This window comes from Protopterus annectens, chromosome 7.part0 (genome assembly GCF_019279795.1).
Source record: "Protopterus annectens isolate FY-2018-M chromosome 7.part0, PAN1.0, whole genome shotgun sequence".
NCBI classification, from domain to species: Eukaryota; Metazoa; Chordata; order Ceratodontiformes; family Protopteridae; genus Protopterus; species Protopterus annectens.
Genome location: NC_056739.1, coordinates 573,751,936 through 573,777,949, shown reverse-complemented (window position 1 = coordinate 573,777,949; position 26,014 = coordinate 573,751,936). Strand labels below are relative to the sequence as shown.

At 40.8% G+C, this 26,014-nt stretch overlaps 1 protein-coding gene across 1 annotated transcript in view; it reads left to right on the top strand.

The window, feature by feature from the left end:
• Nucleotides 1-25,633, top strand: part of LOC122806599 (P2R1A-PPP2R2A-interacting phosphatase regulator 1-like) — an 848,478-nt gene extending 822,845 nt beyond the window's left edge. Inside the window, exon 9 of the mRNA XM_044077155.1 lies at nucleotides 22,526-25,633. Within this exon, the coding sequence (XP_043933090.1) occupies nucleotides 22,526-22,688 (163 nt within the window). The 3' untranslated portion in view covers nucleotides 22,689-25,633. The remainder of the gene's footprint in view (nucleotides 1-22,525) is intronic.
• Nucleotides 25,634-26,014: the final 381 nt, after the last annotated feature.

Genomic DNA, 26,014 nt, shown 5'->3' with positions numbered 1-26,014 from the left:
AGTTTTAGCACAGTTGTTTAGTAAGGGAGCTGCTTACTCTACAATTAAAGTGCAGCTAGCTGCAATTTCTTATTTCCACATTGGATTTGATGATTCCTCACTCACTTCCCATAAGCTCTGCAAAGCCTTCTTGAGAGGAACTCTCTTACTCAAGTCCCCTTGTAAAGATCCTTCACCATCTTGGGATCTAAGCCTCCGTTTGAACCAGTGGACACCAGTCAACTCAAATTTCTATCTTGGAAAACCTTATTCTTGGTAGCTATTACATCTGCGAGAAGAATAATAGAGATTCAAGTTTTATCGTCCCAGTGGCCATACTTGTTTTTTTCATAGAGCCAGGGTTAACTTGCATACTAACCCATCCTTTCTGCCTAAGGTAATTTCAGAGAACACTATCAACCAGACTGTTAATCCAGTTTCTTCCCAAACTTCACCAATAAAGGTAAATATTTGTTACATTTGTTAGATGTTCACAGACAGTTACATTTTTACCTTCATACAACAAAGGACATAAGAAAAGGAAGTCAACTGTTTGTCTCCTTTTCAGAGTTGTCTCCTTTTCAGTGTCTAGATTGGGCCTTCCGGTGACCAAGGTTACTTTAGCATAATGGATTACAGTTTGCATATATTTTATTTACAAAAGACAAGGCTGCCTAAAACAGTTCAAGCTTATTCCACTAGAGCCATGGCGACCTCTTCAGTCTTTCAATCCAGAGCGTCCATGGATGATATTTGCGCAGCAGCCACCTGGGCTGCCCCTCATACCTGTATTACTCATTTCAAATTGGATTTGGTCTCTAGGAGTAAGGTCTCCTTTGGTTCATTGTTTCTGAAAAATATCCTTCCATAAGGCCACCCAGGAAAAGATAGCTGGGGACTCTCTCCCATGTGTTGAGGATAAAATGAAAATTGACAACATCAGGTAAAATAGTTATGTACTCACCATAACATTCCATCTGCCTTGTCCATTTTCATTTTTCTTCTCAACAACCTGCCCTCCATCCCCGTCCCTTCCATTTTTAGAAGAGCGAGGTGATCTAAATTTGATAATTGGCTAGTCTCAAGTGCCAGAAATGGCCTTTCTCTTGTCCGAGTGGGGAGAAAGTTGGGGGTTGAGGTTCATTGCAAGCAAATGCAAACTTCTTTACTTGGGCCACAGTAAATAGGAGTGGAACTGATGACAACAGAGCAGGAAAAGGATGGGTTATTTACAACTCCTAGGTTGGACTGACTGGAGCAGAGAGAAAGGGCTGTGACATAGCAAACATCATGCTGGGGATATAAAAGAAATAATCCACCCAATACCACATGAAACAAACCAAAGTAAGGTATTGGATCCGATGGCACAAAAAAGGCTGGATAAAAGCAGGCACAAAGACCACAAAGACTCTATTTCCACGCTTTTGTCTACTGACTTCTTTAGAACACAGTTTTCTATTCTAAACACACCTTTTTATACCATACTTCCTTCAATTAAATATTCAATATGTAATTAGCCAATAAAATCATGTGATTAAATCCCCAGCACTTACAAATATAAAATATACCAAACATATATACATTCATAAACATATTATTTGCATTATTTATACAACTATAACCTCCTGTCCCTTAAAAACACTTTATACTAATGGTTTCATTTAAACCTGTTGTTTGTCAGCTTCTAATCAGATCTGCCAGAAATATTCCTTTGGTTCTAAATTATTTTTAAAGTGCCCCCCCCCCCCTTTAAATCCAACATACCTTGCTCTATAATGGAAAACAAAAACTTCTTATATTCTGTACATTCTAAAGGGTATTTAAAAAGAACATTATTTGAGTCTCTCTTTTTTATACTATACATATGCCCCCTCATTCTTTCTAATAAGGTTTGAGTGGTCATACCTACATAGAAAGCTGAACATCCACTACATACACTAATATAAATTACCCCTCTGGTGTTGCATGGAAAATGTCCTGGTGCTTTTAGAGTATAAGGCAAATGTTGCAATGATACAAAAGGGCCTTCAAGAATGTACCTAAATAAGTTGCAGTTACCACACTTGAACATTCATGGGGTCTTATCTGTGTGAAAAATGTTTTGGGTATACTTAGTATAGTTATTTTGCAATAAACTTTTCAAAGTATATCTGTTTTTATATACAAAATTCTGTTTCATACCCACTACTTTAACTAACTCTTCATTCCCCTCTAAAATTTTTAAATTATTTTCCACTATTCTTCTTATTCCTACACTTTCTGTTGTCAGATCTAAAGTACATACTGATCCTATCTTCTTATTTGGTTTAGTCTTATTACAAACAAAAGGATATTTTAATATAGGTGGGCATTGACCATACCTTTTTTTCCATATATCGTCCCCTAACTCCCTGTGGTGCTTCCTATCATGGCCCCTATTCTGGAATAATTCTGTAATAAATTCACACTCCCTGTGGGTCACCTCATCATTGCCAGTCATTCTACTAGCCTGTATAAATTGTCATTTGGGGATATTCTTTTTCATGAATAATGGATGGTTGCTTCTACTATGTAGGTAACTATCAGTAAACATTTTCTTCCTATGTACACTACTTTCAGAATTATTACAATCTATATTATATTCAAGGTGTACATCTAAGACGTTGACCTTAATACTACAATCTTCCATTACAAACCTTAAAAATTTAGACTTCTGATTTATAACTTCTACTAGATAATCAGCTACTACTTTATTTCCTTCATCTGTAAAAAACAAGTCATCTACAAAATAGCAACATATTTTAAAAGTGTTACTTAAGTCATGTAAAACGGTGGATGTCCTTCAAGGATGCATCTGCAGTCATCACATATGGGTTGTCCTGCCTCAGGCAGCCCTTCGGTCAGACGGATTCCAAAGTCTGGGTCCGGCGTCGGCTGATGTCGCACCTTCCCCGACGTCAAAGCGCCTGGGGTATAAAAGCATCAGCCGATGCCATCTTCCCCAGTCTTTCTTGCCGCGTGGTGCCCGAAGCAGAAGCAGTTCGCAAGTGCCGGTCGGCCAGCTCCTGTAATTCAGCTACCGAAGACTTCAAAAAGCTAAGTACCCTGTTGGGGACTCTTTCTTGCCTCAGCCGATGTCAGTTAAAGTTAATAATTGTTTAACTTGTGGGAAACAAATACCTCATAAGGATTTCCACTCTTACTGCCTCCTCTGCCTAGGTCCAGACCACGACGTCTCGGCCTGTTCAGCCTGTGCTTCCTTCAACTGACGCACTCTTAGACGTCGGGCGGAGTTTGCAGAGGAATTTTTTGGGGCTAGTTTTTTGTATAAGATGCCGTCGGAGACTCCGAATTCTCATTTAGTTAAGAAATGGAAGGACAAGGACCGACACACGCGGGCCGCGGTTTCGGCTGAAATCATGGCCAGGCCTACCGCGAGTGTCTCGGTCTCGGCTGAAACCGAGTCCTTGGTACTGCCAATTACCGAAACCGCTCAACCGACTACCTCGGTCCCGGAGGCCCCGGCTGAGTTGGTTATTGAATTTCCAACAGAAACTGGTGTCCTGGAACCTTCCGACACCATTCCTTTAGACAAATCTACACCAGCATGTGGTGCAGCCAGGCCTCCTGCATCCATGTCCATTAAGGCATTCTCCAGGGCTAAAGCTGCTAAACTCTCAAAAGCTTTGCCTCCCAAGGTTATCCCTCAGGGACCCTCTACTGGTTCACAGATTCTAAGCTTAGCAGAGGATCTTATCTCCTTAATTAGGGGCTCTCAACCTCATCCGGACAGGGGCTCTCAACCTCCTCCAGACAAAAGGCCCAGGGTTGAGCCCTCTGATCCCCACTCCTCAGATGAGGCCTCTGATGGCTCTACTCTCGGACCACCAGGAGGAGGCTTTTTCGGCCTACGAGGATTCTGATGCAGAGGAATCTGTTCCCTCGGCCTCCCCTCCTGAAGAGTTTTCCTTTGGGGAGACACTACACACCATGAGAGAGCATTTCCAATGGCAGGGCCAGGAATTCTCTGATTCCAGGAAAAGATTAAGGACCTTTTTACATTTGCCTCAGCATAGACCTTTAGCTATTCCTCCTGTTTTGAATGTCATTGATGATGTGTACTCTGACTCTAGCACTACCCCTGATTCTCTCCCTCCGGCTCCTGTCAAACCCGATAGGTACTACAGGGTCCCGGACTCACATCTTTACCTTTACAAGGCCCACTCTGCTGATCCAGAAACTATTTCCCAGGGCCCTAAAGGGGTTGCAGCTGCCACTGCTAAAAATCCTCTTCCCTCTGAAAGGGAGTCCAGAGCTTTAGAGAGATTGGGTAAAAAAGTGTATACTTCTGCTACTCTTTCTATGAGGGCATTAAATTGTCAATTTCATATGATACAGTACCAAGAGTATTTGTTAGATGAATTGCATAAAAAAACTGTCTTCACCTGACACCCTAGACCGCAAGTCACTTCAGGATCTGGTACATAACTCACAACAGGTTAGCAACCATTTCTTGCAATGTGGTTGTGATGCATTGGAAGCTTCATGTAGGTCAGCTATGACTGGCGCAGTCATACGTAGGCATGCTTGGCTGAAGGAACAATCTCTGCCAGACCATGTTAAAGCAAAGCTGCTGGATGCTCCTCTGGAAAAGCAAAAGTTATTTGGCTCCACGGCGCAGGAGGTCCTAAAGAAATTTGAAGAAAAGGCAAAATCCGTACAAACAGTCAAAGATTTTCTCCAAGTACAACCACCAAGATTCAGCAGGAATTGGCCTTCCAAGAATTGGTCCTTTCCAGACACAGAGAGGTTTCAGAGGGGCAAGAACAAGCGTGCCAGAGGTAGAGGGCAAGCTAGAGGCTCCTACAGAGGACGTCAATGGCAGCCTCCCAACCAGAGAGGTAATGCAGGACCTTCAACTGCTGCACAAGGACAGGCTCAATGACTTTACTTTGACACCGCCAACCAGGGCTTAATTGGAAGCACCTTTGGGCGGAAAGCTTTCTTTATTCTCAGAAAATTGGCACAGTATTACAAGGGACAAATGGACACTGCAAATAATAGACAAAGGATACAGGTTTCATTTCCACACATTACCAAAAAGAAAGGGCATGCCAGACCTGCCACAGAATCAAAGGGCAGAGGCTTTGAAACAAATTTCCAGCTTAATGCAAATGAAAGCTATAGAAAAGGTTCCTCTCTCAGAACAAGGCCAAGGATTTTATTCCAGACTATTCCTTGTTCCAAGAAAAGAAAAACAATGGAGGCCTATTCTCGACTTGTCCGCACTGAATACTTATCTCATTGTGCCAAAGTTCAAAATGCTGACTCTACAGCAGCTCCTTCCCATGCTGGGCAAGGGGTCTTGGCTGGTAACTCTAGACCTCAAGGAGGCATACCTGCATGTCCCTATCAGACAAAGTTGCAGAAGACACCTCAGATTTCTTGCAGGGTCAGAGCATTATCAATTCTCAGCATTGCCCTTTGGCTTATCTACTGCGCCCAGAGTATTCACGAAATGCCTGGCATCAGTAATTGCACACTGCAGACTTCAGGGGATTCAAATATACCCATATCTGGATGACTGCCTTATACAAGCGGACAGCCAACAAACTTTGGTAAAACACTTGAATTATGCCATCCACCTACTTCAGGCCTTGGGATATACAGTCAACTTTCACAAATCAAGACTTGTTCCATCCCAAAGAATAACCTTTCTGGGTGCAGATCTAGATACAACCACCCAAATGGCCTTCCTCACAGAAGAAAAACAAAATCAACTACCAGATTACTTCAAAAATCTGACAAGACAAACCCAGCTGACTGCAAGGAAAATCCTGCAGGCCCTGGGTTACATGGCTTCTTGCATCCTTCTGATTCCACAAGCAAGACTACATATGAGGAAACTACAATGGTACCTAAGGAGTTTATGGACTCAGCACAGTCACAGCCTGGAAACTTTGATACCACTCATTCCATGCCTTCAAAAGGAATTTCTGTGGTAGGCTCAAGCAAGCCAGTCAAACAGGGGTCTGCCTTTCAGCAAACCAATAGCCAGCCAAACCATTACAACGGACGCTTCAGACCACGGATGGGGAGCGCACATGGAGGGCAGATGCATTCAAGGTCTATGGTCACAAAAAGAGCTACGCATGCACATAAACCAAAAAGAAATGCTGGCAGTGATACATGCAGTCGAAGCCTTCAAACCCTTTCTGCATCATGGCCATCTGCTAATAAGGACAGACAACACCACGGTTATGTGGTACATAAACAAGCAAGTAGGCACCCATTCCTATCCTCTTTGCAGGCTGGCAATGAATCTATGGGAACTTTCCTTGAAACTCAATATACAGCTACAAGCCCAGTTTGTGCCAGGGAAAGACAATATACTGGCGGACAGCTTAAGCAGACATATCAGGGATGCACACGAATGGATGCTGCACCCAGACATCTTTCTACAGATAACACAATCATGGGGGAGGCCGGACTTAGATCTTTTTGCCTCCCCCCACAATCATCAACTGAAGAAATTCTGCTCAAGGACATACCACCCACAAGCATGGAAAGTGGACGCCCTCTCTTTCAGCTGGAGAACTCTGACAGTGTATGCATTTCCACCTCTCCCATTAATGACCAAGGTTTTACTGAAGATCAGGACAGAGCAGCCAAAAGTGATTCTGATAGCTCCGGACTGGCCAAGACAGCACTGGTACCCACTGTTAAAGAGCCTGTCACGCACGAAACCATGGCCTCTTCCTCTATGGCCACTTCTACTGACACAGCACAATTACAAAATTCTGCATTCCAACCTGAAAACCTTGCAACTAACAGCCTGGAAAATACCTTGACTCCTCCTCAGGACAAGCTATCCCAGAGAGTGAAAGATATTATTATGGAAGCTCGGCCTTCCACAAGAAAGGCATATTCAGCAAAATGGAAAAGATTTCACATTTGGAACACCACAAAGGGCCTAGATGCGACAGTGATGAACATGGCACATATCCTGGAATACTTGGCAGAAATGTTCCACAATGGTCTGTCTTACTCTTCCGTTAAAATTCATGCTTCAGCAATTTCAGCAGAGTACAATACTGATCCACCTGTCTTCTCTCATCCTCTCCTAAGACAGCTTCTAAGAGGAATCAAAAACATCAATCCTCCAAGGAAACCACCTCTACCTACTTGGGACCTTAACTTTGTGTTGGAAAAACTAACACTGCCTCCCTTTGAACCAGCAGCATCTGCAGAACTACAGTTCCTGTCTTGGAAGACTGCTTTCCTTCTGGCCATAACCTCAGCAAGAAGAGTATCTGAGTTACAGGCCCCTATGGCAGTACAGCCATTTCTTATTTTTCATCAGGACAGTTTCATTGAGAATCAATCCTACATTTATGCCAAAGGTGGTATCCAGGGTTTCATTAAATCAAGCTATTCACTTGCCTACCTTCTTTCCAAATCCACAAAACAAAGGGGAGAAACTTCTGCACACCCTGGACATACACAGACAGTTGTGCTACTACTTGGACAGAACTAAAGGTTACAGAAAAACTGACCAGCTGTTGGTAGCATATGCTGCTGGTACACAAGGAAAAGCAATTTCCAAACAGACAATTTCAAAATGGATAGGAATTGCATTCGTTTTGTTACTCCTTTCATGGAAAAACTGTGCCAGCTAACATTAGACCTCATTCCACGAGAGCCACAGCCACCTCCACAGCCTTCTTAAGAGGGTGGCTACCAAGGACAGTTTAGAAGCTGCTACATGGAGCTCCGTGCATACATTTGCCAAGCATTACAATTTACCTTTATATTCCAGATCCAGAGCAGGCTTTGCTACGGCAGTCCTGCAGGGCATTTTAGCTACACCATCCTTTACATAGTTCCTCCACCCCAGATTGGCTATGGTATTCTACCCATATGTGATGACTGCAGATGCATCCTTGAAGGACATAGTACAGTTTTGTACCTACCATAAATGTAGATGTCCGATAGGTATGCATCTGCAGTCAGGTTTACCTCCCTCCTTCCCCTCTGTGGTATTTCTTGGGTACTTACCCCTCTTATAGCTAGCTGGGGTGATCTATTATGGTGTATTTGTTTTTATATTATTGTGCATGTTTGGATTTTTAAATGCATCTCTCCAAATTTAGCCTTCCTTAGAGGGCACCTGGCATCTGGGGCAAGAAAAACTGAGGAAGATGGCGTCGGCTGATGCTTTTATACCCCAGGCGCTCTGACGTCGGGGAAAGTGTGACATCAGCCGACGCCGGACCCAGACTTTGGAATCCGGCTGACCGAAGGGCTGCCTGAGGCAGGACAACCCATATGTGATGACTGCAGATGCATACCTATCGGACATCTACATTTATGGTAGGTACAAAACTGTACTTTTCACACCACCCCAAATATATTGGCAAATGACGAGGCTGCTGGATACCCCATAGCAACCCCTTTCATTTGCTTATAATATTTTCCATTAAATAGAAAAATAATTATTATTCAAAAGAATATCAGTTGTGTCACAATAAAAGTTTGTCTTATGTTGGGAAAAGTCTGAAAATTTAAATAAAAATTCCCAAACAAATTTCACACCCTCACTATGAGGAATAGATGTAAAAAGTGAAACTACATCCAAAGTGAACATGATATGTTTATCAAGGTCAAATACAAAATATTCTAAAAACTGCCTTAATTTATCTAAACGTTTCCACGAATCTTTGACATAAGATTCCAAATTTTGCACTAAGGAGATCAATATGGAGTCTATAACTAGGGAAATACCTTCGGTAACACAATTAGGGGAGGAAACAACTGGCCCAAAAGGTGGAATTACCAGGTCCTTATGAACCTTAGGGATACTGAATAAAATTCCTACTTTTGGCTTATCAATTAAACAAAAATTATACATGGCTAAATCCATACCGTCATTCATTAAACTTTCATATAAAAATGTATGAATTTTCTTATAACACTTTTGAATTTCAGCCATTTGTACTTCTGCATACTCATCGTTCTTATTTAAAATATCTAACATACCTCTCTGTATTTATCAACACGAGGTTTCCTCCTTTATCACTTTTCATAATCCTTACATTTTTATTTTTCAACTCATTAAGTGCCACTCTTTCATCAATACTTAAATTAGAGTACCATTTTGTGTTGTGTTTACATAGATATTCCCTTATCTCATTTTCATACATGCTTTCAAACACGTTAAGTGTATGATGAAGTGTATGGTTAAAACAAGAAGGTTTTACATACTTTGCACATACACTTTCAACATTTTTTAATAAAAAATCCAAATCAGCCCTTCTAGTAGGTACAAAATTAAGGCAGAAACTCAATAACCTTTTATGCACAGGAGTTAAAATAAAAATAGTCTGATAAGTTAATGATATTAAATGTCTCTGCACTGTACCTGTTTTATTGTCCATCAAGGAATCTGAGGCAGTTTGCCCCCTCGTTCATGTTGACCTTGTCCACGGCAGTTTGTTTTCTCTTTTTGGTAAAGAAATGATTATTTACAATGTTAAATGTTATTACTGTTTTGAATGGACTTGTTTTCCTTAGTGATTCCCTCACTCGTACTTTCCTTTAAAAGTTTATCAGTGACGTCAGCCGGGAAGTACCTCCTCAGATCTTTCTGGGAATCCTATTGGTGATTTACGCTGTTGCTCTTCTTACCAGGACGCGCCATTTTTAAAGAAGGACTTTTACTCTTATTGTCATTTTTATTTTTGTTGTAGAGATCAAAATATTGGTAAGCAACATTGTTTTCATAAGCTGCAATATCCCTTAGCAACTCATTATGTTTTTGCATAATGACCAAGTTTCATGTCTTTCCACTTCCTCTAAGGTTGAACTGTAGTAGGATTCATCAGTTTTACTGTCCGTAAGCTGAACATTCATTTCATGATCGACCTTCAACATTTCTTCCTTAAGGTTGACCATGATTTTAGAGTTATCTGTCAACAGTCTCAATAATTGTAATCATGCATTATTAAAGAAATCAATCAGACTGACAAAAAAAAAAAAAAAACAGATAGGCGGATTTAGTTCCATTAAGGCATTTAAAAAAGAGTAACCCTTTTGGAACGATGCCCATCTCTATACATCTCTCAAAATATTTATTCTCCAAATCCAATGACCTGTATTTTTTTAATAATTTACACAGTTTATCACAAAGGTCCTTATACTCCTCAGACCTGGCTAATGTAAGTTTATGCTCGGACCTGAAGAATGGGTCATATTTATTATCCAATACTGATTTCACATCAGTATATTGGACAAAAGTTTTTGCACTTCTATTACCTTTGTTAATTTCCGAGTTTTTCATACGGGCACTGTTAAATTCAACCACAGAGAAACACGGTGTATATATAATAAATATAACATATAATAAATACAAATAAGTACCAGGACATTTTATATGCAAAACCAAAGGGGTAATGTATATTAGTGTATGTAGTGGATATACAGCTTTCTATGTAGGTATGACCACTCGAACCTTATTAGAAAGAATGAGGGAGTATGTATAGTATAAAAAGAGTGATTCAAATAATTATCTTTTTAAACACTTTAGAATGTACAAACTATAATAAGTTTTTGTTTTCCATTATAGAGCAAGGTATGTTGGATTTAAGGGGAGGGGACTTTAAGAATCATTTAGAACAAAAATAAACTTTCTGCAGATCAGATTAGAAGCTGACAAAAAAACAGGTTTAAATAAAACCATTAGTATAATGTGTTTTTTAAGGGATAGGAGGTTAAAGTTGTATAAATAATATAAATAATATTTTATGAATGCTATTATGTTTGGTATATTTTATATTTGTAAGTGTTGGTGCATTTAATGACATGATTTTATTGGTTAATTATATAACCAAATATTTAATTGAAGGAAATATGGTATAAAAAGGTGTGTTTATAATAGAAAACTGTGTTCTGAAGAAGTCTGTAGATGAAAGCGTGGGGATAGTCTGTACGGTAATTTTGTGGTCTTGGTGCCTGTTTTTATCCAGTATTTTTTGTGCCATCGGATCCAGTACCTTATTTTAGTATGCTGGGGATATACCCTAGGGGGAGGGGATTGACTCCATAAGTGAAAAGATAAATTCCACTGTTTCGAGCCCTGATGATGTGGTACACCAAGTACTATGTGCAGTTCAGGAGGTCATAAAGGACATCAGTCTACTGGAAGGAACCCAGAGCTAAGTTACCAGAAAAATACATGGAATGGAAGAGAAAGAATATGACCAGAGACTAGAGAAAGTAGAGAAACTAGAGACAAGAAGACACAATGGGACATGATATTGATGAGCAAGATCACGTCTAAAGAGATGTCAAAGTGTCATCCTGTACTGAGGGCAGATAGGGAATAAGGGATTGCATAGGCAGCAGACTTTAGAGCCAAACTACTCCCTGGATCTCTGAAACTACTTCTTCACAGAGGAGGATGTAGACCCATGGAGTTGATCTATCTGAGTGGCATTCAAGAGAGCACAGGTGGAGAAAAGGTAAAGGATTAGGTGGAGGTAGAGAGTAGAAAAAATGTTAAATACAGCTGTAAGGAGGCCAGTAGCCACTTATACAGGGAAGTTATCATAGTTTTATTGGTGAGAGGCCATTTTTTATTTTTATTTGTGAGGAATATGGTATACAGAGGAAAACAGATGTGAAAGAAATTTGTTCTGACACTATCACATTAGAGGAACAGATGTGAGGCCATTAAGAAAGCAGTTAGAGACAATCATTGATTCTGGATTAAACTCAGTAGGGCCGAATGCCCTTCATACATGGAAATACAGAATGGCTGGCTGTGGCACATATTTTAAATACATCTCTTGGTCTCCTCTCTGTGGGAAAAGGTGTGTATCAATTAAAATAACTTTTCTTAATCATGCTACAAATAAATTGACATTCGCTGTTCCTATCTACCATATTTTTTACAGACATTAGTAGCTGTTACCATTGTCAGAAACCAAACATAGATGTTATTGTGTATGCACGGAATGGCTTTATATCCAAATATTTAAGGAATATGTACTGGCCATAATACAGTGTACATATTTTATTGTACATACTGCATATTCATAATAATAATGAAATTAGACTGTTATAGTAAGGATGGGGGGTAACAGAGAATGCCAGTAGCTCCTAGCAAATAAGGCCCAAGGGACCATTCAGATATTCACAAACAACGAACATGCTGCTGGCAAGCATACCTCAACAAGGTGCAACTGTTACTTGAGGGCAACATTCAATGGGCTCTATGTAGGTATACTGTGCAGAGCCTCACAGATTTGCCAAAGTAGAGTAGGTATCTCCATCAGGCTAGGGGCAATGCCCATGCCACAGACTCCTTGACTACCCTTTGGTTGTCTCCAGCACTGGAAGGCCAAATGCCACTGCAGAAGCCACCTGTACTATAGCTTCTACAGGCCTGCAGTTCCACCCCCACCCCACCCCCGGCAGCACTGAAGAGCTTACCCATTCTGTTAATGACTCCTCTGATAACTAGGCCATTAGCCTCTGTTGTCTCAGTACCACTAATGATGAATATGTATAGGGAAACAAACACGCCCAACATGTTATGACTTAACATGCAATAGCTTGCTATTCACTATACAGTGTTGGCTATGGATAAATATCTGTGTAAACCTAAGAACATACCCAATGGGAATGCTAAAATAGATCAGGATCTATCATGCACTATTGCAAATAATAAACGAAAGATATCTACACAGGCAGAAAAACGTAGAAAATATGCAAATAAATGTAAAGGAAAAGTACAAAATAAGCAATTCATTGATGACCCAAGACGTTTTATAGAGAATTGGGAAACAAAGCAATAGGAATAGAAACACCACCAAAAAGTAGTAATAGTCAAATTTTGGAAGAATATCAATGAAGACCTTGTGGAACACAACAAAGATGCTGAATGAATAGAAGATGTAAAAGAAGCAGTAAGAAATTCATCTGTATAGGATTTGAAATGGGATGAAGTAATTAATGTTCAGAGAAACTGAAAGAAAATTAAGAAAAGCTGCTAATTGGAAAACCCTAGGCCCAGATGCAGTAGCTAACTTCTCGCTAAAAGTATTACAGAAGACTACAGAATCAAACTATAGGTCATCTGTAGTTCACATTTTAACTGCAGTTCATATTAATATCTTTACTTTTATGTTTGCATAACTTACTTCCGTCATCTGTATAGTAATTTGTTATTTTTATGTCAATGTAATTTTCATTTGTATCTTAACTTTTTGCTCTTGACTATTCAAGGGTTTTAACTGCCTTTTGTTAATTTAATTTCGGACCTGTACTGCTTTATGTGGCCACCCATTTATTATTTTGTTGTTAAACTCAAATGTACGTTTTTGTATTATTTGTATTGTAATGTATTGGAGCTTTTCTCCCCTGGTCTCCACTGAAAATGGGCTCCTGGCTCAGTTGGACTAACCCGGTTACCAAATGTCAAATAAATAAAATAAATAAATAAACATCTTTGCATGAAGATTTAGCCTTGAATAAGAACTACTTATATGCGCATCAGGAACATACACCTACCTGGTTAATAACAGGAAAAACTATATGCCTCCTTAAGAGTGAACCTGCAAGCTATTCTAAAAACTATAGACCAATAACTTGCCTTCCGATGATGTACAAACTATATACCGGAACTGATGCTGACAGAGTTTATAGTCAATTAGAAGAAACTGATTCATGGCAATAGAACAAAAGGGTGACAAAAGAAAGTCTTGTGGAACAAAGGATCACTTGTTGCAAAAATAAAGTCAAAATTGAGAATTGTAGAAATGGTTAGAATTTAAGTATAGCAGGATAGATTACAAAAGAGCATTTAACAGCATCCTACATTCATGGATAAAGGAGTGCTTACAGGTGTATAAGATAAATCCTACATTGATTAATCACATTACAGTGACCACGAAACAGTGGCAAACCACTTTGCATTTAAGTCATGACAAAGGGTGAATTATTATCCCAGGGATAAAAATTCAAAGGGGGATATTCCAGGGTAATTCTTTGCCACCACTGTTGTTTGTCATGTCCTTAACCTTTTTTGCTGTTTAATAGAACAGTTCTTGGTTACAGTTTGGCTTCCAGAAAACAACCTTACTTAAAGATTTCCCATCTACTTTTTGTGGATGACTTAAAAGTATATAGTTTGTCAGACTAGGAGTTGATAGTATAACTGGTTAAAAACTTTCTCAGATGATATAAGAATGACATTTGGTCTTGATAAATGTGTGAAAGCAGTCTTTAAAGCAGGAAAGTTGCAGAACCAAAAAATATCAGTCTAGGACAGGAATGTGATATAAAGGGACCTGAGCAGGGCGGTGTCTACAAATGTTTGGGATTTGATGAAAGATCAGCAATAAAACATGAACAAATGTGAATAAAACTCAGTAGCGACTACTTCTAATATTGAAAACAGCCTTGACATCTAGGAATAAAATCCAAGCTATAAACCAGGTTGCTCTTCCTCTTTTAAGTTACAGTTTTTGTGTGATTGACTGGCCCCAAAAGGTACTGGATCAGTTTGACAGAAAAAAAAAAGAAAGATGCTTCATCAAATGATATGTAAAATCAATGTATACCAAGATTATGTATCCCACACTCTGAATGAGGTATGAGCCTCCTTGAAATTGATTACATGTATGGATCTGTGATCGTGGGACTACATTCATTTCTCCTGTCTTTGTCGGATCCAAACAGTGAAAATTTTACATGAGGAGAGGAAGTCAGGAATGACCTCTCTGCTTGGTTCAGCAGAAGTATTCAGGTGGCAAGCAGGACTGGAAATCAAACCAGAAGTATACAAAAATCAGACAGCCACTGAATGTGCCAAAAAAAAAAAATAAAATAATATAAGGAGAAGGATCAGATAAAAAGGAAAATAATGTGGAAAAGCCATACGTTTAGTGGCAAGTATAGAGATCTCCTGGAACAACCTTGTGTTTATCAGGATTTGAAGCAGAAATGGTTAAGGAGAGGTGCGTAGAAGCCAAAGGATAAAAGGTTAATAATGGCAGCACAGGATAGTGGACCGCATACACATTGGTTTACAAAGTCCATTGAACATGTGGGAGAAATGAACAAATGTAGGTTTTTGTAAAAACGAACTGGAAACAGTTACACACCTTGTTGCTGGGTACAATACAGTCATGGATGGCAGAGGGCCTGTAAACTGGAAAGCACAATAATGTGACAAAACTGTTGCACTGGGGATTGTGCTCACACTACAGTACAGAAGTAGCTAAGAAGCACTGGAAACATGAACCAGAAATGAGAGCAATGTGGAAGAAAGATACCCAGACAGTTCCAATATTAGTAGTAGCAATGGGTCTCATAAAAAAGAATTTACAGTCTTATTTAGATGTAGCGTTGTTGCCTCACAGCAAGAGGTTCTCCCGTTCGATTCTCGGCTGGAGTGCCTTCTGTGTGGAGTCTGCATGTCCTCCGCATGGTCAAGTGGCATTCGAAAGACATGCATAGAATGCCTTCGTTGAAGGTTGGGTGTTGAGCTGACACCTCGGCACCCGTAAAAAATCCACTGCCAATCATTAGCGGACCGGAGTTCTGCTGTGGCGACCCCTAACTGGGAAAAGCCGAAAGAAAGACAACAACATTTAGATATACTACCAATAATGTAACTCCATATAAATTGCAGAAGGACTCTGTTATAGGCACATTGCAGGTGCTACAAAGAACACTTTTGGCTAACAATCAAATATTAAAACAATACTAATTTCATGAACTTTAATCATACCCTGACTTAGGAATTGGATCCATTCATTTCATGGTATTAGAAACCCAAAAGACATGGAGAAATTAAACCTGGAAACTAAATGCTACATCCTGCAACACGCCTCTGAATTTATCAATTTTTGAGCTGTAGCTAGCTGTGAATAAATAGTATAACTTAAAAAGTTTAATGTCCAGAAAGTGGATTGCAATGCTATAGCACTGTATTATGTCATTGCAGTCTGAGAGGCCATTATATAGGACTAAAAAACAAATTTGAAGATAGATACGCTAATTTTATTAACAGAAACAAAGCTCTTGGGTTTTACCCTTTATCATTGTTAACAGTCGACTTAATTACAGATGTCCTTCAAGGATGCAACTGCAGTCCTAACATATGGGTTGTCCTGCCTCAGGCAGCCCTTCGGTCGGCCGGATTCCAAAGTCTGGGTCCGGCGTCGGCTGATGTCGCCCTTTCCCCGACGTCCGAGTGCCTGGGGTATAAAAGCATCAGCCGACGCCATCTTCTCCAGTCTTTCTTGCCGCGCGGCGCCCGAAGCAGCAGTTCGCAAGTGCCGGTCGACCCGCTCCTGTGTTTTCAGCTACTGAAGTCTTCAAAAAAGCTAAGTACCCCGTTGGGGACCTTTTCTTGCCTCAGCCGATGTCAGATAAAACTATAAAAGTTAATAATTGTTTAACTTGTGGGAAACAAATACCTCATAAGGATTTCCACTCTTACTGCTTATCCTGCCTAGGCCCAGAACACAATGTCTCGGCCTGTACAGCTTGTGCTTCTTTCAATAGACGCACTCTTAGGCATCAGTCAGAGTTTGCACAAGATTATTTTGGGGAAGATTTCGGTTATATCATGCCGTCGGAGCTTCCGACAGCACATTTACCTAAAAAACGGAAGGATAAGAACCGACACCCGCGGTCTCGGCCGACACCACGCTTAGGCCTACCGCGAGTGTCTCGGTCTCTTCTGAGCCGGTTTCACAACCGCTACAGACCGACGACACCGCCCCACCGGTTACTTCGGTACCGGAGGCCAGCTCTGTGCCGGTTTATGTTCTCCCCTCTGAGACCGAAGCCCAGGATACTTCTAAAACCATTTCTGTGGATAAGACTACTCCAGCACGCGGGGCTGCCAGGCCTCCAGTGTCTATGTCCATTAAGGCCTACACACGTGCTAAAGCTGCCAAACAGGCTAAGTCTCTCCCTCCAAGATCTGTTTCTCTGGGATCCACTTCTGGTTCTCAAATTTTAAGTTTAGCTGAGGACCTTATTTCTTTAATTAGGGGTTCACAGCCACATCCAGATAGAGGCTCTCAGCCGCCTTCTGTCAAGAGGCCTAGGGTTGAGCAGGTAGATCCCCAGTCCTCTGATGAGGCCTCAGGTGATTCTGCACATTCAGACTACCAGGAGGAGGCCTTCCCGGCCTACGAGGATTCTGATGTGGAGGAATCCATTCCCTCTGCCTCTCCTCCTGAGGAGTTTTCCTTTGGGGAAACACTTCATTCCATGAGGGAACACTTCAAATGGCAAGGCCAAGAATACTCAGATTCTAGGAAAAGGTTAAGGGAATTTTTAAAGCTACCTCAGCATAGACCCTTAGCTATTCCTCCAGTTTTAAATGTTTTAGATGATGTGTATTTAGATCCTAGTGTTTCCCCTGACTCCCTCCCCCCTGCTCCTGTCAAGCCAGAAAGGTACTACAGGGTCCCAGACACACATCAATTTCTGTACAAGGGCCATACTGCTGACCCTGAAACTATTTCTCAGGGGCCTAAAGGGGTTTCCTCCACTACTGCTAAGAATCCACTTCCTTCGGAAAGAGATTCTAGGGCTTTAGAAAGGTGGGGCAAGAAAGTATATACATCTTCCACCCTTTCTATGCGAGCATTAAATTGTCAATTTCATATGATTCAGTATCAGGAATACATGTTGGATGACTTGCAACAGAAATTGGCTTCCCCTGAACCACTAGATAGAAAGGGGTTACAGGAATTGGTTTATAGGACTCAGCTGGTTAGCAACCATTTCCTTCAGTGTGGATATGATGCATTGGAAGCTTCATGTAGAGCAGCAATGACAGGTGCGGTCATACGCAGACATGCTTGGTTAAAGGAACAAACATTGCCAGACCATGTGAAAATTAAGCTTTTGGACGCAGCACTAGAGAAACATAAGCTATTTGGTGCTACTGCATAGTAGAAAGAGGAAAAGGCAAAATCAGTGCAAACAGTCAAAGATTTCCTCCAGGTACAGCCTCCAAGATTCAGCAGGAATTGGCCTTCCAAGCATTGGTCCTTTCCAGACACAGACAAATTTCAGAGGCAAAAACAGACGTGGCAGAGGTAGAGGGCAAACTCGAGGCTCCTACAGAGGGCGTCAATGGCAGCCTCCGAACCAGAGAGGTGGGGCAGGACCTTCCACTGCTCCTCAGGGACAATCTCAATGACTTGACTTTGACTCCACCATCCAGGGCTCAATTAGAAGCAGCTTTGGGTGGAAAATTATCTTTATTCTCACAAAATTGGCACAATATTACAAAGGACAAATGGATACTGGACATAATAGACAAAGGATACAGATTCCATTTTCATACACTGCCAACAAGACATGGCAGGCCAAACCTGCCACCAAATCAAAGGGCAGAGGCACTCAAACAAGTAACCAACCTACTTCAAATAAGAGCAATAGAAAAGGTTCCTTCTGCAGAACAAGGCCAAGGATTTTATTCAAGACTGTTCCTTGTTCCAAGAAAAGAAAACCAATGGAGACCCATTCTGGACTTATCCGCACTGAATACTTACCTTATTGTGCCAAAACTCAAAATGCTGACTTTACAGCAACTCCTTCCCATGCTGGGCAAGGGGTCTTGGCTGGTAACTCTGGACTTCAAGGAGGCATACCTGCATGTCCCAATCAGACAAAGTTGCAGAAGATACCTCAGATTTCTTGCAGGCTCAGAGCATTATCAATTCTCAGCATTGCCCTTTGGCTTATCTACTGCGTCCAGAGTGTTCACGAAATGCCTGGCATCAGTAATTGCACATTGCAGACTTCAGGGGATACAAATATACCCTTACCTGGACGACTGCCTTATACAAGCGAACAGCCAACAAGCCTTGTTAAAAAACTTGGACTATGTCATTCACCTACTGCAGGCCTTGGGATACACGGTCAATATTCAGAAATCAAGTCTCGTATCATCCCAACAAATACCTTTCCTGGGTGCCACACTGGACACAAACACCCAGATGGCGTTTCTGACAAAAGAAAAACAAAAACAATTACCAGAATACTTCAGAAAATTAACAACACATACCCAGATGACTGCAAGGAAAATCCTGCAGGCCCTGGGTTTCATGGCATCTTGCATTCTTCTGATCCCACACGCAAGGCTGCATATGAGGAAACTACAATGGTATCTAAAAAGTTTATGGTCTCAACACAGCCACAGCCTGGAAGCTTTGATCCCACTCATTCCATGCCTTCAAAAGGAATTTCTGTGGTGGGCCCAAGCAAGCCAGATAAACAAAGGTCTGCCTTTCAGCAGGCCGCATACAAGTCAAACCATAACAACAGACGCCTCAGACCATGGATGGAGGGCGCACATGGAGGGCAGATGCATTCAAGGACAATGGACACAAAAAGAAAAGCACCTGCACATCAACCAAAAAGAAATGCTGGCAGTGATACATGCAATCAAGGCCTTCGAAAAGTTCATGCATCAGGGCCATCTACTAATAAAGACAGACAATACCACAGTTATGTGGTACATAAACAAGCAAGGAGGTACCCATTCCTACCCTCTTTGCAGACTGGCAATGAATCTCTTGGATATTTCCCTTCAATTGAAAATAGAGCTACAATCCCAGTTTGTACCAGGGAAGGACAATGTTCTGGCGGACAGCCTAAGCAGAAACATCATGGGTCCACACGAATGGATGTTGCATCCAGACATTTTCTTACAAACAACTCAAGCATGGGGAAGGCCGGACATAGATCTTTTTGCCTCCCACCTCAACCACCATCTGAAAAAGTTTTGCACAAGGACATACCATCCTCAAGCATGGAAGGTGGACGCTCTCTCCTTCACTTGGAACTCTCTAACACTATATGCCTTCCCACCTCTTCCTTTGATGACCAAGGTGTTACTAAAGATCAAGACAGAGCAGCCGAAAGTCATACTGATAGCTCCAGACTGGCCAAGACAACACTGGTAACCACTGCTACGGAGCTTGACACACATCAATCCGTGGCTCCTTCCTCAATGGCCACTTCTTCTGGCACAGCACAATTGCAGGATGCTACACCCCAGCTTGAAAACATTGAAGCTGACAGCTTGGAAGATTCCATGACTATTCCTCAGGATACACTTTCCCAAAGGGTAAAAGATATCATCCTGGAGGCCCGCAGACCTTCCACTAGAAAAACATACTCAGCAAAATGGAAGAGATTTCTTATCTGGAACAGCAAAAAGGGTCAAGACCCATCAGTCATGAGCATTCCACAGATCCTAGAAAATTTGGCTGAAATGCTCCACAATGGTCTTTCATATTCTTCCATAAAAATACATGCTTCAGCAATATCTGCGAAGTATAACACTGATCCGCCTGTATTTTCTCACCCATTGCTAAGACAGTTTCTAAGAGGTATAAAGAACATCAACCCTCCAAGGAAGCCACCAGTGCCTGCATGGGACCTCAACTTCATGCTGGAAAAATTAACTCTTCCTCCCTTTGAACCAGCAGCATCTTCAGAGTTGAAATTTCTGTCTTGGAAGACAGCTTTCCTACTGGCAGTAACCTCAGCAAGAAGAGTTTCTGAGTTACAGGCCCTTATGGCAATACAACCATTTCTCATTTTTCATCAGGACAGAGTTTCTTTGAGAACCAATCCATCATTTATGCCAAAGGTGATATCCAGGGTGTCCCTGAATCAAGCTATTCACCTGCCTACCTTCTTTCCCAATCCTCAAAATAAAGGAGAGAGACTTCTGCACACCTTGGACATACACAGACAGTTGCGCTATTACTTGGACAGAACAAAGTCTTTCAGAAAATCTGACCAGGTTTTTGTAGCTTGCGCTGCTGGATTGTAGGGAAAAGCAATTTCCAAACAGACAATTTCTAAATGGATTGGAAATTGCATTCGATTCTGCTACTCTTTTCATGGAAAAACTGTGCCAGCTGACATCAGGCCACATTCCACCAGAGCTACAGCCACCTCCACAGCCTTTTTAAGAGGAGTGGCAACAAAGGACATTTTAGAAGCTGCTACATGGAGCTCCGTGCATACATTTTCCAAACATTACAACCTGCCTTTATATTCCATATCCAGAGCAGGGTTTGCTTCTGCAGTCCTGCAGGGCATTTTAGCTACACCATCTTTGTCTTAGTGCCTACCACCCCCAGGTTGGCTATGGTATTCAACCCATATGTTAGGACTGCAGTTGCATCCTTGAAGGACATAGTACAGTTTTGTACCTACCATAAATGTAGATGTCCGATAGGTATGCAACTGCAGTCAGGTTTTCCCTCCCACCTACCCCTCTGTGGTCTTCTTTTGGGTTCTACCCCTCATTTTAGCTACCTGGGGTAATCTTTTATGGTGTATTTGTTTTTATGTTGTTGTACTTGTCTGGAATTTTTTCTCTATTTTCAAAATGTAGCCTTCCTTAGAGGTCACCTGGCATCTGGGGCAAGAAACACTGAAGAATATGGCGTCGGCTGACGCTTTTATACCCCAGGCATTCTGACGTCGGGGAAAGGGCGACATCAGCCGACGCCGGACCCAGACTTTGGAATCCGGCCGACCGAAGGGCTGTTTACAGCAGGTTCCTAAATATACAATAAGTGTGATATTACATGTTGCCTGACATCGAAACTCATATAATTTCTTAGTTACTGGGTGTAAAATGTTTTTGTTTTGTTTTTACTTATTTATTATATGCCACTCAGCTGATATAGATGAAGATAATGTGTTGCCCATCCTTACTGCACTTGATGATTGGGATTTTTCTGTGATAGACACCATTCAGAGGCATTTTTATGGCATGTTCCATATCACAGTGAAGATGTCAGTATGTTCAGTGACATACATCCCATGATTTCTAGAAGAATGTGGTTCCTTATCAGGCTGTGTCTTTTCATGTGTGATGCTCATGTTCAACATATGGCCTATGCCAGCTGTGTGCTCATTCTATGTCTTATTCCCTCTTAGTCAGAAAATAGTACTGTACTGGGGTCTTTTTCTCCCGACTGCGCAATCCTGTCCTGCTGACTGAATCTCTGCTTCCATAAGGACATTTATTTACCGAACAGCATTAGTAGAAACATTAGAATATTTTCTGCATTATATATGTACTTCCTGAATTCTCCTTCAGGTTTAACTTTTGCTTTTTTTCATGTAACATTGTGCTGTTTCAGAAATGTATTTGTGATGCTACTGGTTACTTTACAGTTCCAAATTTCCTCCTTTATATTCCACCTGGACTAGCTGTCTTGCAATTATAAATTAACTTAGGGTGATGCGTTGCCCATAAAGTAAATGGTTTTGAAATCCAGCCCACTCTATGGATAGTGCATGTAAAAAAATATTTAAATAAACAAGCAGTAGTCTAGTCAAGCAAAGGGGAAAAAGACAGAAGTGTCTTAGTTGTAACTTGAATGTGCAACATAATATGTAATCATGTGGTGAGGTTTGATAACTCAGACTTTTTGTTTCATGTATTCTTTAAAATATTACATGTAAATAAAGTAATATTTGTATCTGCCATTTTTTTCAGCTTATCTGCACCTAACAGTTTGGAAAATCTGACAGTCGTCAGTTCATCACAAAGCACCCAGATGTCCAGACCACCTGCTACTGTTGCCACTACCTTGCCATCGGCTCCAGCGTTTGGGTTTTCAACCTCATCCATCCCAGCAACACACCCATCTGGAATTTGAATCCAATGACAGCACAGCACCACAGCTCAGAAAAATGCAAACAGATGTAGAGAAGAATTTGACTAGTTAAGCAATGCAATCTGTGTGCAATGTGGGTGCTGAAGGTTGGCAATGAATCTCCAGTACCTTGCTCTGATGGCCCCAAGTGCTACACAGTAGACAAAACGATTGAGACTATACCAAAAATAATAGCAGTAGATTATAGAGGAGGGTACTTCACAGACAGATTGAGCACCTGGCTAATTAAGGAGTAAGTATGATGGAACAGGTGATTCCCACCCCCAGCACCAGTGATATTCTCTTTTTGGCAATGTTTGTGGATGATCTCAGTTGACCTCTGGAATATATGCACAGTTACTGGCTGTTCTGGAGGAATTAAGGGAAGGAAACATAATTCACAGCAGTATTTTGCATAAACGTCTGTACCTGTAGTCAGCTTTTCTTATTATGGAGAAGCCATCATAATTCCCATAAATTAAGGAGACAAAGTTAAGTATGAACTTTTTCTGCTGTGCAGATCATATCTCATTGGTGATAAACCTTCTCCCTGCTGTTTACAAACTGAACTACAATAATCCTGAAGAGGAACACTTGACAAAGCCTGTTGTAGTTTTACCACAAAAAAAGCAAACAGGAAGAAATGGCATATATTTTACAGAATACACTAAATAATAGGACTGTGTGGTACCCTTTTGATTATGGAGTACAAGGGTGTGAAATTACTGGAGTTTTTGTATTTTCAGAAGATGCTTACTGCATCAGGAAGTATTACCTTTAGAAGGATGTTTGCTGAAGGGACTGTGGTCACCATCAGCTGTTATTTCCCTGACTCTGCACAATACCAGAGTACCTGCCAAGTATTAGAACATGACAGCTTCCAGTAGATAAATATTGTATTAAAGCCCCTGTGTTGGGCCTACTACATCAGGAAGCATTACCATTATAATGATGTTTGCTGAAGACATAGTGATCACCATCAACCATTCTTTCTTTGATGTTGCAGGATACCAGCGTACCAGCCAAGTATCAGAACATGACAGCTTCCAGCCTATAAATATTGTATTAAAGTCCACTGTGTTGTGTCACTCCCGTCTGCACACTAGTGCCATTTCTATCAAGCTTCAGACTTTATGTATAGATGTTAAAATCCTAAAGGAGGGGATGGTCAGAGTTATTAGTGGATTCCTAAATGTTTAGCAGCAGAACTCCAAAGACAAAGTTGAATATAAAGAATAAAATGTATCTACTGGATTACTTGATGCATTTTTGAAAATGTGTGCCTCACAATTTTGCTTTCTATTTTTCCCTTTCTGTAGTTGCAGCCTAAAATTCTTGCAATTAGGAAAGCCAGACAGAACTTAAGTGCCAGGTATATCAAGCATGTTTGGTAGGGGGTAGTTTTGTCGTGTGGGTTTGGGATGTTCGTGATGGGAGACTGTGCCTATAGTTTCTTAATTTGGGCCCATAACTCAAACAAATGTAATACATAAGTATTACAACTGTAGGTTAAGAATACTAGAAAGAGGAACAGGCTTTGTTGGTTTTATTGTCTGGCACAATCTGTACTTGTTAGTGTATCACTGATGTACATTTAGTGCATGTATCTGAGTATTTGTGCCATAAGAAAAGATTACAAAATAATCACTTTGTATGGCATTCCTAGTACCAATTATCTGATGCTTAAAAATGAATAAAACAGATAAATGATGCCCTAGCCTGTTTAAATAGCATTGATTGGAATAAAGGGATGGAATTTCAGATGATTTTACATACTAAAGGGAGTATGACGAGCCTTGTAATGGTAATTTATCACCTGCACTTCATTCCATTATAAGTAAATAAAATAGTGCTGCCGAGGATATGAAGTTTGGTCCTGTAATAGTTAACTACCAGTTATAAAGCTGACAGGCAGTGTTACAACAGCTGTTTTTCTTTTAAAATGATAGCCTTTCTTAGACCTGAGTAGATTGTTGCAGGCACCTTTGATTTACCCTAAGGGTGGGAGAGTGGCCTAATTGTTAAGGTGTTTGCCTTACAAACACAGGGTACAAGGTTTGAGTCTCACAAGGGATAATTGGCTAGGCTTAAAATGGCTCACAAGGGCAGTTAGCTTAGTACTAATCTATGAATCTAATGCACATCTGAGTAAAACCAGCACTCTTCAACCAAGTGAGTCTACCTTTAAACTGATACCTTTCCTCTTCATGGGTCTGGGTAAATGTACGTGTTGTGAGGGTTAGGGAAATTAATTTTTCCCACCATTGAAACTAAAGATGTTTCTCCAAATGTAAATCCACAGCAGTGTTACAAAAACTATAAGCTTCTTCCCTTTAAAAAAGGGATCCTCTCAGTCCCAAGCTGTAAGCAAGTGTTATTTTATAAATGTAGAGATTCAAGTACTCTTAAAAAGGTTTGGTATATGTTGTTGTGGCAGTGTTTTCTTGACATATATTTATATGAAGTTGTATTTATCTAAAACTGCAAAATGAAAACAAGATGCATAGAGATTAGGGATGTGATACATCTGGGCACGATTTGAAAAACAGTATGTGACACACACTGACCTGTATTTCATCATGTTACTTGTTAAGTAACAGAGTTTTCCTCCCCTTTTTTAACCCCTTGCCACAGGGATTTCGGTGGCAGACTGACACACACAGCCAGTTGAGCAGCATTAATAAGGCATGATTTAAGCAAAACTCAATAGCGGGGTTTAAGAAGACTGGGAATCAGCTTTGCACAACATGCTTTCACAGTGGTAACCATTTGAAAGGTTGGGACCCACATTAGTGAATCCCATAATGTGGAGACTGAATGGCCAAAAAATCCAGAGTTAGATACAGTATGTCCAGGATTGCAATTTCTTGTAATATTCACTTTTATCTGAGGTATGGCAATCTCAGAATTTGCGTGTGTGTGTGTGTGTGTGTGTGTGTGTGTGTGTGTGTGTGTGTGTGTGTGTGTGTGCGTGTGCGTGCGTGTGTGTGTGTGTAACGTTATGGGGATGGGTGCAGGCTTGCCAACCATACAAAAGAGAAGGTTAAAGAAAAGCAATATATGCTATTCACTCTGCTCCTAAATCCTTTTGTAGCATGTTGGGACTTGGCATTTTGAGTCTTGATATTTTAATAGGGAGCCTTTCACAATACCATTTGCGGCAGTGGTGAAATGTAAGGGGTATGAATGCAGTGAGTATTAGGAATGATATGCCTAAACTTGACATGACCACAGTGCTAAGTAGACATAGCTGTTAAACAGAATTATGCTGCAGTCCATTGCCATTAGGTTAACTGATTTTGGTTGTGTGGTCTGGTGTGCTAGGTTGA